Below are 14,747 nucleotides of genomic sequence, written 5' to 3' on the forward strand. Positions count from 1 at the left end.
GTGCAATGCATTACAAATCGAGTTGCTTAGAATAAATTCCGGTTACCTTACTAATATGTGGCCAACCGCAGTCAAAAAAAAAAAATTTGATGTTACAATTGTTCAGAAACGAGGAGGGGTGTAGAACATGTAATCATTGTTAAAAGGAGGGCCAGGTCTCCAGGAGACATGCCAAGAAAAAGGTTAAGAACCACTGGACTAGACCAATTGAGAAATTTCAAAAGATGTGTATAGGTTGCCTGAAATAAGCAAAATGCCTTTTTACCACTAGTGGCGCTAAGTGCTGCTTCTTAATCCCCTCATACTTCTCAAAATCATGTCAAATATCCAAAAGTTGATTTTCTCGTGTGAGCTATCCTGTATCAAATCACTGTGATTGTTTAAGTCATTGATTGTGTTTATGTGCTTGAGTTGTATGTGCATAAGTTGAAAATTTATTTCGTTTTTTTATTACCTTTTTTCATACGGTATGTCATTTCAGTCCGAACATGCTGATATAAATCACCGGGCGACTGGGCTTAATTGTCACATCAATCAAGGTTATCGAATTGTCGATGTAAAGCAGTGGTTCTTAATCGCTGGTCTGCGGTAATATTTGTGCCGGTCTGCCATAAAGTCGGCATCACTTGTTCAGTTTGCTCGATGAATCACCTTTCTCAAAATCAAGAAAAAACACACAATTCTTGTAACTGCAGACAGTGGTAGGGGAAGGTATGGACTGATGAGCCACTTTTTCACATTAAAAGCTATAATTGGCTAACTAATTCCTCTATGATGACGAAATTTCAGCACAACATAGTGTGATCACTTCAGTATATTGTGTAAAAAATTCAACCACATATAATTATAGGATCAACAAAAATATTTGACAACATTGATGGTGATCAGAGTGGTTCAAGGGTGCAAACGCGTTTGGACCCTTGAACCACCGGGTATGGCTATGGACCCTTGAACCACTCTGATAAGCTAGACCTTAAAGATGTTTAGAGCAAACTTTTAAGATACAATAAATACACTGTCAAATGCACACACTGCTAACAGTGTGCAGAAATAGATTAAGCGATATTAAACTGCGAAAAGTCAGTTCAAAGCTTTTTAAGGTCGACTGTTTGTTTCGTCGTTCCTGCAAGTGGTGGGAAGAGGACAAAAACAATTGTTGGGGCATCACCAGCTTCACTAGTCATTTTATAATATAGTCGTCAAAACACATAATCGTCAAAACACATGACTAGGGAACTGTGTTCCAAAAGCTAGTGTAATTTGATATTGCCAAAAAGAACCCGCAGCATCAGGCTATAACAGATCGTTTGAATCTACACTGTGAAGTAAGCAACGATCATGCTGCTAAAAGCGAAACTCATTCAACTACATTTTATAATATTTTACACTCCACTCACAGTACACAATAATTTCTAAAATAATGAAACATGTTTATTGTCCCTCAATTAGGCATTGTGCTAGCCCATGAATCATGGTCAAGGGACAACATTTTTGGTGGATCATGGGTCAGAACTGTTGGTGACAAAGTTCCATCTTGGCTTAACTTAATTAGAATGAAGAAAAATCTAAAAGAGCTGTACTAAATTTTGCACTATATAGCCCATTGCAATTTCTGAACTTTATGACTCGATGCTAGCTATATTTAAGTTTCTGTAAAGCTCCAAACGCAAATGAGAAATTTTACTAAAACACCTCGAAATCACACCCCACCCTCTAACTTGCAAAATTTTAAAAGATTCAATCCAGAACTTTCCAAGAAATACTATTGAACTACGTGCAACTTATTTAGTCAATAAAAAAATCTACTATAAGGTTTTATTCGAATTTGGAAGGGGGTGGCTCATGGGTCAGGTATGGTCATGGGTCCATACCTTCTCCTACATTGTTTCGGCCTTGCAGTTTCATCAGTACATTCTTCTAAATTTTTCCAAAATTTCTCTCTTGCTTTCCTCACCAACCACACTTCATTGACTTAACCAACCATATGAAAATCGCTTGTTTTCAGCAGTAGCCTAGTGTTAATGTTAGTTTCTTTCTAAAGCTGAAAAAATAATGAAAAATTCCGAAGTAAAACACATTGCTCACTCAAGTAAACAACAATTTATTTAACCTATTTTAGTATTTATAGAAGTATTACGAGGTAAAATGTGCCATGTGTAGGCCTATTGACTATGTCACGGTATATTGAGGACACTGCAGACGGATATTAAAAATTTTCTTGAAAGACTATGTAATACGACACAAGACTAGGCAAACCTTCGTCAAAGACAGGGATATCTATAACTACGGGATTGGAAACTCTATCCAGTGCTATACATCAGTAGGGTCATCACATTACTAGGACTACAGAAAGATTAACAAAATAAAATAGCGACTAAAATATATACAAAGTTAGATTTTACAATAATAATACAAAATGTACACTCACATGAAACTTAATTGATGTATAGAAGTACATTTACGCTGCTAGAAAAAAAACAACGATGAATCCAAAGTATGAATGAATGCAACGACTCCAAAAAAACAGCCTACTGTTGTTCTTTCGCATTTTGCGTACTGCAAATCCGATCAGAAGTAAATGAGGAGTGTTCAGCAATCAGTGAAATATGCTGTTGTATCATCAACTTGTTCACTGATCGATCCAATACGAAACCAATACGTTTACGATGTCATCAGAACTAAAACCAATAGCCATTCTAGAAATTTTTTAAGCAACAAAGAAAATACAACATAACTGCACTAATGGAATACAAACAAATAAACAAACCAGGCAAGCATAGACCTTACAATTTACAGGTGGATTGATGATTACACTTTTGGTTGTTCGTTTAGCCTACTATTTGCTTCCCTTTGAGGTCAATTTATGTGATTATTTATCACAGCAGCGCACAAAGAAAAGTGACCCTACTGGACCTGGTGTAAAAAATGGTTTTCAGTTTCACAGAGTTTCCAATCCCGTAGTTATAGATATCCCTGGTCAAAGATATGCTATTAGATTAATGTGGCCATAAACAAAAAAGATTTAAAACTCACAATAATTTTGAACCATACTTTGTGGCTTAACTTTGCAGAAATCTAGATTTTAATTGAGCTTAGATGAATTTAGTTTCAGTCAAATACAAAGTGTGAGTCTTGGGCAAAAAGACAGAATATTGGAGCACAAAATACACAAAAGCGACGAAAACAAGGTAGAAATAGCCAAAATTTGTTGGGGAGCAAACCTCCCATCTCAACCTTTTCACTGCTGTTGGAACTCGAAATTTACATTGTTCATTTCGCTAAGAACTTTTGGTCATTGAAATTATGGACGGTATCACCAAAATTGTTATCGATCCGCTATTGCGTACAGCGTACAGTCACACCAGCACTTGAATTTCAATCTCAGAGGCAAAAATATTTTTTACAAGCAACTTTACATTAAATTTGGTCCCAGCACACATTAAAACGTTTGAGTATGCCCCACTGAATATTTGAGTTTAGTTTTGTGTATTTTTTTAAATTTTCTTTGCGTATGTCTCCTAAACTCCTTCGGTACTCTGGTTACCAGTCAATGAAAAGATCTTTTTGTTTTTACCGGTCCGGCAGTATTGAAAGGTTAAGAGCCACTGGTCTTAACTGTTACATCACTTCGAGGATGCTAATATGCCTTCTTGGTTATTCAGTGAGAATCTAGATGCATCATCCTCTTAGCTGCGATTCTATTAAACATATTGATGCCATGTGATTTCACAAGCTGTAGGCCTACTGCCTCCATGCTGGCTTAACCCATTTCCTCCTGAATCTGAGTTTTTCTGTTCATTTCTTCAAGGTAGCTGTAGATAGGTGTAACTTGACAGGAATGGATGTTTTTTCGATAAAAAATTATTTTTTTCTGAAAAATGGATGATTTTACTTTTGTTAGTTTAAACTGGTGCCAGGAGCAGGAGGGTGCAAGTAAAACAATATCAGGTCTATGTTAAAATGCAAACTCTGTTTTGCAATGAATGAGCCAACAACAAAAATATCAATAGCAAACAAAAGCCATTAACAAAAAAAGTAACGTCACTCATACATTTTTACCAAAATCTTGTTTTAATAGTTGCCTAAGCTTACACCAAAGAAATTGCAATGTCATCATCATCATCACTCATCATCATCATCACACGAAGTAACTTTGTCGAGTGCAAATGGAAATTGACAATGGATTAAATTTGTATCTGCGCTAGCTTTCAATTAAAAATAAGCTACTGAAATGTTCGGAAATAATCAAAATTTACAGAAACTTTATGACTGACATCATAATTCAAAAAACAAGCCTGCCCATTGGTGAAATCATGTTTACCTGTACCCTCTCACTGTCAGCTTGAACTGACGGTAGTAAAATAGTTACAAAACTTTTGTAAGTCCATCTATAGAATTGCTTCAATGAGATATATTTCTTTTCCTTTTTTTAGATATTTTTTGATTTTATTCTTATTCATAGCTGTTTGATAGCAGTTAATTTTCAGATCAATGCAAAAAACAGTTTTTTAAGTTTAGGCTGCTGTAATTTTTGCGACAGCTGATAACGCAGAATTTAAAGAGATCAAACAATTACCTGGATTCTTCATTATCAGATTAATCCAAAAACTGAATTCCTATCGGCATCAGCATGTTTGAACGTCTTCTTTTTGCTCAGTTAATTCAAACTGACGCTTGAATGTTATGAGTTAAGGCATGTTGGAAGAGGGTGAGTGGTTTTGTGTCATTGTCACTGGAATAGTGTGGTACGGGACTTGAAGGCTTTCCTGCCGTGGACGGACTACATTTGTATAGACTCTACTTTTGACCAACCTCGCTTGGGTAGCACTTCGGGGTGCATCTGCTCCGCAGAACGCTCCAGAGGTCATTGAGACACTGAAACTTTCTCATTACATTAGTTTAAAGTAGTAGTCCAAGTGAGAGAGAGAGATATATCATACTATATGAACGACTTAATATCCAGATGAATTTATAATTCCAGCTATTTATCAAAGTTTTCTAACTCATTTTTGTGTGTTGTGAACCGCTATTAAACCTCTGTTTTGTACTATGTATTGTGAGTTAGTGCCGAAGGCTTAGTATAATGAGAACCTTATCTTCTCATCCCCCGATGCTTGGATCAAGGATAGGACTCACCTTTACCTTTTCCATTGTGAGTACGCACAAGTAAGTTATACATTATTTCCTTGGAGGATGCTGCTTCATGTGGTGCATTAAGCATTACTGAAGCAACGTACAGGGTAAACAGAAAGTCCTTGGACTTTTTTTCATTTTATGATTAAACATATTGAATGTCACTTATATACCTTTTAATAGCTAATTATTTTGATAAACTCTCTAAAATTTAGGTCTAATTGTAAGCATTAATTGTAAGGTCTAAAATGAGCCAAAAAAAGCTATCATTTAGCTCCATCGCACGGGGAGAACCAACTCTGAGATCATTAAGCTCTTAAAAGTTGCCCAATCCACCGTTTAACATGTTGTAAATAGATTTAAGGAGCTTGGTACATCTGAAGATCGTCTTCGTAGTGGAAGACCTCGCACTACTCGAGCAATGAAAGTGGTTAAGGCTGTCCGAGAAAGGGTGAGGAGAAACTCAAACAGGTCCATCGGTCAAATGGCTCAAGACATGAATGTGAGCAACACTTCAATGAGAACCATTGTGCAAAAAATCTTCAGTTGTCTCCTTACAAGATGAGAAAACAGCAGTTCCTAACACCTATCCAAAAGCAAAAGAGACTTAAAAGAGCACAGATTCTTCTCAGAGAACTGAAGGCAGGCATGGCAGGACAAAAGATCATTTTTTCAGACAAAAAACTCTTCACAATTAAAGCTCAGTTCAATAATCAGAATGATAGAATTTATACCTAGTTTTCAGCAGATATTAAAGATTCCGTGAGAACAGTTTACCGATGTCAAAAACCGTGTTCTGTCATGTGGGCCGCCATCTCCAAAACTTGGAAGTCTTTTTAATAGTTTTCTTAATTCATGCTTTTGTGGCATTCGACAGTGGTAGCTCTTTGTAACTCTGAGTTTTTTGCAGATTGAATTAAGGTTAGAATGTTTAATATCTTTTCAGATATTACAGTACCGATTTATTGTTTCAGCACATTTTCAGGACCTTCTGATGAACCCCCTTTTAGGGTGAAACAGGCTGTAGAGGTTTTTGAGAGTAGTAACTATATTTGATATTTAAGTACAACTGCAAATATGTTTCAGGGCCTTGTTGGAGTGGTTTTTACCTCAGTGAACGCAAAAACATGATATCAATTAACAAATTTTTAAAACACAAATTTTTAACGAACTTTTGGTTTGGGCTGCCTGAAGAAGCTTTAGTAGACTATGCTTTGTCGCCGGAAAAATAAAAGAGCTTTAAAGTATGTTATTAAATGTTGTGTTTTACAGCTGCGTCGTATTCTGGAATCATCATCGCAATGACGTTGCAACGCGCCGAAGTTCGAGACGAGAATATACGTGCTGGAAACTTGCTCATCATTAAACATCTTATCAACGCTAATCGTGAGACATTATGGTTTTGTAATCGCGAAAAGTTACTGGGGATCAAGTGTAATTAGTAAAATATAGATTCCAAAAATGCCAATGTTCTTAATTTTCAAAAAAGTGAAGAGCATGTCCAAACGTTCTTGCAATAGTTTTCGTAGAGAGATAGACATTTTTGTATACGAGTCATAATAATAATAATCATGCTTTTATTTGCGCCCATTGCGACGACATACAGTACACTGCAATCATAGATGCGATACAACAGATGACAGGGAGCAACGAAATGACATATAGTCTTCGAGTCAGCTGCTCCCCTTAGTTTGGCTTGCCATTAAGCGTCTTTGCCGAGACACAGCCGAGTGCTCTAGAGCGGTGTCGAACCCAAGTCCTTTCGAACGTCGCGCATACGTTCTCACCACTCGGCTACGCAGCCGACATAGTAAGCTGATGATGTAGTCATCAATGCTATTGTGTATCAAGTTTATCATAAAGATTGATAAACTTAAACGTGTCAAAGTTTAAGATGAAACCATAGAGTTGGTATCTAAACGCAGTGGTTCTCAAACGTTTTTGAGCTCGACCCAAATCTGAGTTTGATGAACATCTCACGACCCAAGCCTCAAACATAAAAAAATGTATTTTTTTTCTGATATGCATAAAATAGAAAAATACACAGACAATTGTAGTACACAGTGCTATCAAACAATGATTTATTACAAACAACTGATTGATTTATTTTAGTGTGATTGATTAAATTGAAATTTTTCCTTCATAATATCTTCAATGCACGGCTCTATTTTAGTGAGCGCAATGCGCAAATCAGCAGGATCAAGGCGATTGCAAGCCTTGGTTTTAGTAACGTCAGTGCCGAAAATTCTTGCTCGGCTGCTCGCACAGATACGTGATCGGCTGATCGCAAATGGGAGCAGAAAAGTCACTTCGTTACCAATTATTGGCTTTTCCAGAATTGTCCAAGTGATGCTGTAAAAAAAAGTTGTCTATGGAACTGATCGTGATGCAGTTCGATAAGCTTTTCCTGGCCTGCAATATCCTCTGATAAGTCGTCAACCTTTGCCAAAACGGATTTCTGACCCACACCTCAGATGCCAAAGTTATATCCGGCATGTAGCAATCTAACTCCATGATAAGGTTTTGTAAATGCTCCATGCTCCAATAAGATGGGTTTGATGACATCAAATCTGCTAATTGCAGTTTGATTCCATTCCTCCAGATACTCGTTCATGGATGGAATTGGAAACGCTGCTATTCGTCCATGCTCCAGTTTCTTCTTGCAGAGTTGCAGCTTTTCTTTGAAAGCAGACAGCTTTGCAGATAGAGTGATAATATTTTGATTTCTGCCTTGCATTTATGTGTTAAGATCGTTCACTGTGGTGAAGATGTCTTTTAAGTAACGTACTTTTAACATCCACTACTTATATTGGCACGGAATGGCATGACAATGTTTTTTTTTGTTAAAAAAAATCTGCAGCTCTGTTCGTAGATCAACTGCACGGCGCAAAACCTTACCTCGAGAAAGCCATCTCACATTTGAGTAGAATAGGAGGTGTTGGAATTGAGATTCAAAGTCGGCACACATCTGCTCGAACAGACGAAAGTTAAGAGCGCTGGATTTGATAAACTTGACAACACCAACCACCTCCTGCATCACTGCCGAAAGATCCGGAGAAAAATGTTGCGCAGTAAGGTTGTCACGGTGCAGAAGACAGTGGATGGCTTGGACATTAGTATTGACTTGTTTGACTCGTGTGCACCCCTGTCGATCACCAAGCATCGTGGGAGCACCGTCAATGCATAAGCTAACACAGTTTTCCCAGTTAATGCCTTTTTGTTGGAAGTTGTCTACAACGTTGAAGATATTGGCACCAGTTGCCGTTGTTGTCAGTTGTGTGCAAAACAGAAATTCTTCTTCGAGGTCCATGTCACCCTGGTACCTTACATAAACCATTAGCTGCGCATTCTTTCCAATGTCGGTTAACTCATCGAGTTGATAGCTCCACTTTCCTGCAAAGAAATTTATTCTCACAGGAGTCAGTTCAATCATATATAGCTTAATATCGATTTCGATCAGCTAGAAGCTAGATCATCTTCAGTTAAGCTTATTCAAATAGAATAAGATTCTATTTGAATCAGCTTAACTGAAGATGATCTAGCTTCTAGCTGATCGAAGTCGATATTTAGCTATATATGATTGAACTCGTGTGAGAATAAATTTCTTTGCATTACAAGACATGTAACCGAGTCGTTCATATCAAGTATTGTTGTGGGTTTGACACCTGTCAGAAGATACTTCATTTTCTTGATCTCCACTCTCCTGTCTTCTTTATTCGGGAGACCACTTGATATTTAATGTTCAGTGAAAAGTCTGTGATTTGCCTTTTCACTGTGCTGTTCAATAACGAGACGGACTGGAATTTCGAGGCCATGTCGTTGCCGCATAGGAGTCGTGTCAATGGCTGCAGGCGTAACGAGCTCTTCTCCGGCCATGTGTGGTTTCACCTCTTTAGTTATGCGTAGCTCGACTACGTACCATGCCAGCGTGGCTTGATAGGTTACTAAAAGCGCTGGATTCGTTGGTGAGCAAAATCGGATTCATTTCAGTTCCGGTTCTCGGTGCTGAAAATAATTCGATTTTTTTTCACATGTTGCAGGTTTTTCGTTTCCAGGTGTCTTTTCAGTTTGTTTTTCTTCAGAAAATCGTTCGACAATACTGCATAACACTGCACACATCGTGACTTTGCAACACCATGATCATTGATAGAAGTGAATTCCAAATCTAAATTTTTTTTTTTGTACTAATACTTACTCATCTACGCTAACTTTTAACAATACTACCTGCAAAGTTGGAAACAACAAATCTATAGCACGCATCTAAAGAAACGAACGTATTGCTCGAACTGAAACAGACGAGTTTCCAGCTCAGCACCTCAAGTTGCAAACTCACGCCGTATTGAACAGCTCGCAATCCTCAATCACCACAAAGCCAATCCAAAGACATAATATTATATTAACATTGCACAATAGTCTCGATTCTAATCCTACGTTTATCAGTGACTAAGACAGCACTATAAGAACGCTAGTCTAACAGAATTTTGAGGTATATGTTTGTGATACGAGCTAGCAGAATGATCTTCTAAAAAACAAAACATTCTAATCAGGACCTACCCTAATCTGTTTGCCGTACGAAAGTTAACAAGAAGCATAATCAGCGATGAATACTAGGCTAGCTGTGGAAAGTCTACCTTATAATTATATCAAAAATCCTGCAAAGTATTACAGTCATGGCTGGTAGACTGAATTATCTCAGTTCGTAACGTAAAAGAATAATCTGTATTCCTAGCTATTCCTATGCTTTCTCCAGTATTCCTAGCTATTCCTATGATGGCAGCCAGCTACAGTATAGCCATAGTTGGCTATAGTTAGCTATAGTTGGCTATAGTTAGCCATAGCCATAGTTGGCTATGGCTATACTGTAGCTGGCTGCCATCAAAACTCTCAGAAAACCAGTTATGATGCAATACTCCAGGTTACTGAGATGAAGCCACATAAAGTTCTATGCAATAATTCAGTGATGATGTAATTGAAAATACTTGAAAAATGAAATGAAAAAAGTTCGTTTGGGCAGAATTGCATCACTATAGCTCAACCCATGTTTGGGTTGCGACCCATGCTTTGAGAACCACTGATTTAAAGCAACAGTATTTTCACATGATAGGATTTGGGATTCCTTCACCCCAATAGAGAAATTAGGAATGTAATGAAATCATATTTTATCATTTGATTTCAGCCGCTGCTATGGCGAATGACCAAGACATGATCATCACAGGGTTTATCAAACAACTAAACGATCAAAGTAATCAGGTCAAGCACAACATGGCCAAGGTGATGCTTTACAAGGTTCTATTCAATGTTGCCTTGAGTTTTTCTAGACTCCTCAATTGTAATCCTGTGACTGCTTTTGGTACTTTATTTTATGATTTATTATTAATTATTTCAATAACTGCTATTGCTAATATACTTTGCCAAGAAGAAAGCATAAGAAAGATTCAGTGGTCTCAACTCCATCGACAAGAGAAATCAAGTGTTTAAGCTGGCCTGTAAAATGAATGAGGATGTACTGTACTGTAGTAGCCGAGAAATGTATTTGATGTGACAACAACAGCATTGCTTTCGCCGACGCAGATAATATTGTAGTTTGGATGAGCCACTATGATAGATTGCTCAATACCGAGTTCCCTGGAACCCTGATGTACATAATGAGATTAGTCCGAAAGTTGGACCTCCTCTGCTGATTGATAAATATACATGATAGGAGAGGAGGTCCAGCACATGAAAAATAGCAAAGATCCTGGCCCTTCTAGGATTGTTTTCGAGAGCTTGTGTTGATCATACATTGTGTATTTTTTGTTTATTTGTTAGCTAAACAAAATAAACTGAACTGTACAATAGAATTAATAGCTGAGGTTGGGGTCCAGAGTGCAGCGAGCGAGAGAAATCGTGGCTCCTTTACGGAGTAGCTCAGCAGGTTGGATGCTTGCTAGGACAGGTAGTCCGTCGGAGTGGGACGCAGGCAACCAGTCACAGTAAGCAGTGCATCGTGGATGGTGGTATTAATGTGGTGGGAGTGAGAACTAAGTTTGGGCACATGGCCTGGTAAGATCTGATAAGATCTAGCCTGGAAAGATCTGCTCATACGTCAATGAATAGTTGAGCTTCCAAAAGCTATTATTCGAGAAGAGCGAGTGCCTGATCATCATCACTTGTTATAAAGGCAAAGATGATGCTCTTGACAGAGGAAATTATGGAGGCCTCAAACTACAGGACCAAGTTCTCAGACTCATTTAGAGGGTGTTTGTGAGCCTATCATCCGTTTCTGTTGTGGTGCCCTTGGGAGTTGTTGCATGCGGAATGCGGATGACTTTGTCATTACTGCTGAATTGGATCAGAAATTCTCAGCATGGAAAGAAAGAGGAAAATTTTCACATGTGGTGTGTGTCGGTTAGGTATTGGGGGGAACTCTATTTCATGCGCTTATTGTAGGAAATGGATTTACCACAACTGTTAATGGCCCTCTATTTAAGCGCAAAATTCTAACTTTAAATGCAAAACCTGTCATGATGAAGCAAGGAAGATTTTGTTTCGGTCGACCCTCAGGAACGGGTGGCATGGAGAAATGCCATCAGACAGATAGACATTCGTTGGCATTTAACCCTTGCAATACGGGAAGCAAGAGACGTTAAATCATATAGATAGATAAACTGCGTTTTTTATTATTTGAAATAATTTTATTATTATTTTTAAGCTTGTTGTTGCCATGGGAACACATGGGTATCTTCTTCGAGAAGGTGGTTATGCATATATCCACTTCATTGTGCGACAGTGCGCCTTGTCTGACCAGAGCCCAAGTAGCAAAGTGCCCCAGCTTCTCAACTCTCAACTTCGGGATATGTGTGACGACATTTTGCAACTATTGACAACTACAGTGGAGGATTGCGAAAAGGTTTGTAACAAAGTATTTTACACGTGCAAAACATATTTTAAAAAAACTCATACATCGCCGCTTTGCGTTCTCCTTATCTAAGCGGTTCAATGCGAACAATATTGATGTTATTTTACACATGCAAGACAAATATTAGACAACTCGTATACCTGGAGCAGAGGTGTTTAATTAAGTTAATTCTGGGACCTTGTAATTGGTATGGTATGTTACCTCGTAGTAAAGTCGGTACCGTAAATAAAAAATGGTAATTCAAAAATGTAAAATTATGATCGCAAAGACGCTTTATTCAGTGCAAGTAATTCAATGGGACAGTTTGCTTATAAATGTATGTGCAATTGTGCATCTTCTTACTGTTTTATGTCTCATTTCCCGGAGTCGGGGTAGCACCGTGTCTGGCGAGGCACATGGTCTCCATTCATTGCGATTTAGGGAGCTAGTGTTTCTCATCTGCCACTACTTCTTTTCATCATTTATTGTATCACCCCACGTCTCCCTGGGACGTCCAAGTTTCTTTGTGCTGGGAGCTGGCTCATCTCGGTAATAATTTATCCATCCGCTGTTCCTTTCAACATGTTCAAACTAGCGGAGACGGTTAAAGCAATGGACATCCTCGATCTTTGGCACCGCAGCCTAGCAAGTTGTGTGTCCGAGGTGGTGTTAGGGTTAGGATTAGGTTAGGTTTAAGGTTAGTTAACTAACCCTAAAATGAATCGTTCTGTCGACCTAACGTCCTGTCGACCAAATGTTTTGTCGACCAAATGTCTTGTCGACCAAATGTCCTGTCGACCAAATGTCTTGTCGACCAAATGACTGTCGACCAAATGACCGGGTACCGGTGCACGTACACCTGAAATGAATCAAAGTGTGCATAAAGTAATTATAAATGGAAAATAAGTTTAGTGTAATTTTCTTAGCACTCAATAGTCAATATAGCAGTTAGTTGTCAGTAGGTTAGTGCGGCTTTACACTATAATAGGTAGGCCTGGCTATTTGATGATGTTAATTTTTAATGTTAACAGTTTAAATGTAGTAAACTTTACAAAAGCCTGTGCAATTGGTAAATGCATGAAATAAATAAACTAGGCTATGTTGGCCTTAGAAAAGATAGGCTGGACGGTACGTAGGCTATGGATTAGTCTAAAAGGCTTTTCTTATGGCAGATAGAAAGAAGGTTTTAAGACAACGTAACAATTCTAAGGTTATGCTTGAAACTTTACACTCATGTGATGATAAAATTTGTTAATAGTAAAAGTAAAGCCGTTGAAGTTATTGGCCAGAATGTAGTCACCAGACAATTGCAGTGTGGGATAACGCATGTCATAACATTGTACAATCCAAGAAACAAAACATAATTTAATACTACCATCTGTGTAAATACATGGTGGCAAAGTTTGTTAGCTCACTGTAAAGTATCTTTTTTACTTGCTGCGTGATTCATGGTGTTTTACAATTCAAGTAGTGACACTTGTGTTCTCTAACATAATTATCTGCTTTTCCTTTGGAATTGCATCTTAACTCATTACCAATCAACTGTTAATATTGTGCTTAATTGCATAAAATGTTAACATTTCATTTTATCATGCAATAATTTTAATGTATTGTACATCTAAGTGACAAACTATAATTTTTCAACTGGAGAAATGTTGCCATATGTCATAAGTTGGGTTCGGGAACTTGTGCATTTCTGACACCTTTTTGCAAGTTTAGATTTTTTTGCCACCAAAAATTCTAAAAGTTTGAGAATTTTTGATTTTATTGTTGCTGCAATTGAGTGTAACTTTGAGTGCATTTATCTAATGATAATATAAATTTATAGTCTATTTGCTGTAGGCTAGGTTTTTTTTACGGTCATTTATCGGCCTTTGACCGATTTTTTAGCAAAATATTCAAAAAAATATAGTCAATTCGCGAAGCGAGCACGCTACAACGTGAGCGGTGAAATTGTTGAGGAGTTAAATCTAGTCTTCGAAATTAGCGTCGGCAATCGGCATTTGCCGAGGTAATTGCCGACGCAGATGCATGAATGGCGCATTAGCGTCGGCAATAAAAATGCGAAGCCACATGAGCGCTTGTAAGGACCTCAAGATTACAAAAAAAACTAATTTTCTTAGACTACACCAGACTAGGATGTTAATTCAATCTTACTATTGCTGGATGTTTTATTTGGGTTACTTCCTACTTCGTCGGTGCTTAGACACGTGCCTAGCTGAGAGAATTGAATCTTTTATAGAAATATCACCCTATTAGCATTGATTTAACGCCAGGAGACGTCAAATTATTGTAAGCATCTACTCCTTATTGCACCTCGCTTCCCGTTATCTCGTCAAGCTGATACAGCATCTGATGATTCCGAATCTTACTAGTTCTTTATCAAACATACTTTGTGTTGCTCGCAGTGTCCCAATTGTGCCAAATTATGTTCAAAGCTTATACGTAAATCGAGGCAATCTTCTCGCAAGGAGCTATTAATTTTGTTACCGGTACCTGGTTGAGCAATTAACGTTATTTTATGATAATTCAACGTCGCTAGATGTCGAATTAATGTAAAACAAACGTAAATTTCTTATCGGGCATTGTTGTTATGCTACATAACCCGCCGGGGAAATTAAATCGATTTGTGCTGACTCGAACGTTGAGTCAACCCAAAATTAACTTATTTTCCATCCCCGTGAATTACAGTAACAGCGTGCATATCGCGTTGCTCGCTTTATCGCTACTTTTGGTA

At 37.8% G+C, this 14,747-nt stretch overlaps 1 protein-coding gene across 1 annotated transcript in view; it reads left to right on the forward strand.

The window, feature by feature from the left end:
* Positions 1 to 14,747, forward strand: part of LOC145768990 (maestro heat-like repeat-containing protein family member 1) — a 145,142-nt gene that overhangs the window by 41,977 nt on the left and 88,418 nt on the right. Inside the window, exons 11-13 of the mRNA XM_082580590.1 lie at positions 6,406 to 6,519; positions 10,310 to 10,404; positions 11,825 to 12,022. Of these exons, the coding sequence (XP_082436716.1) occupies positions 6,406 to 6,519; positions 10,310 to 10,404; positions 11,825 to 12,022 (407 nt within the window). The remainder of the gene's footprint in view (positions 1 to 6,405; positions 6,520 to 10,309; positions 10,405 to 11,824; positions 12,023 to 14,747) is intronic.

The sequence above is a fragment of the Aplidium turbinatum genome, chromosome 4 (assembly GCF_918807975.1).
Source record: "Aplidium turbinatum chromosome 4, kaAplTurb1.1, whole genome shotgun sequence".
Taxonomy (NCBI): Eukaryota; Metazoa; Chordata; class Ascidiacea; order Aplousobranchia; family Polyclinidae; genus Aplidium; species Aplidium turbinatum.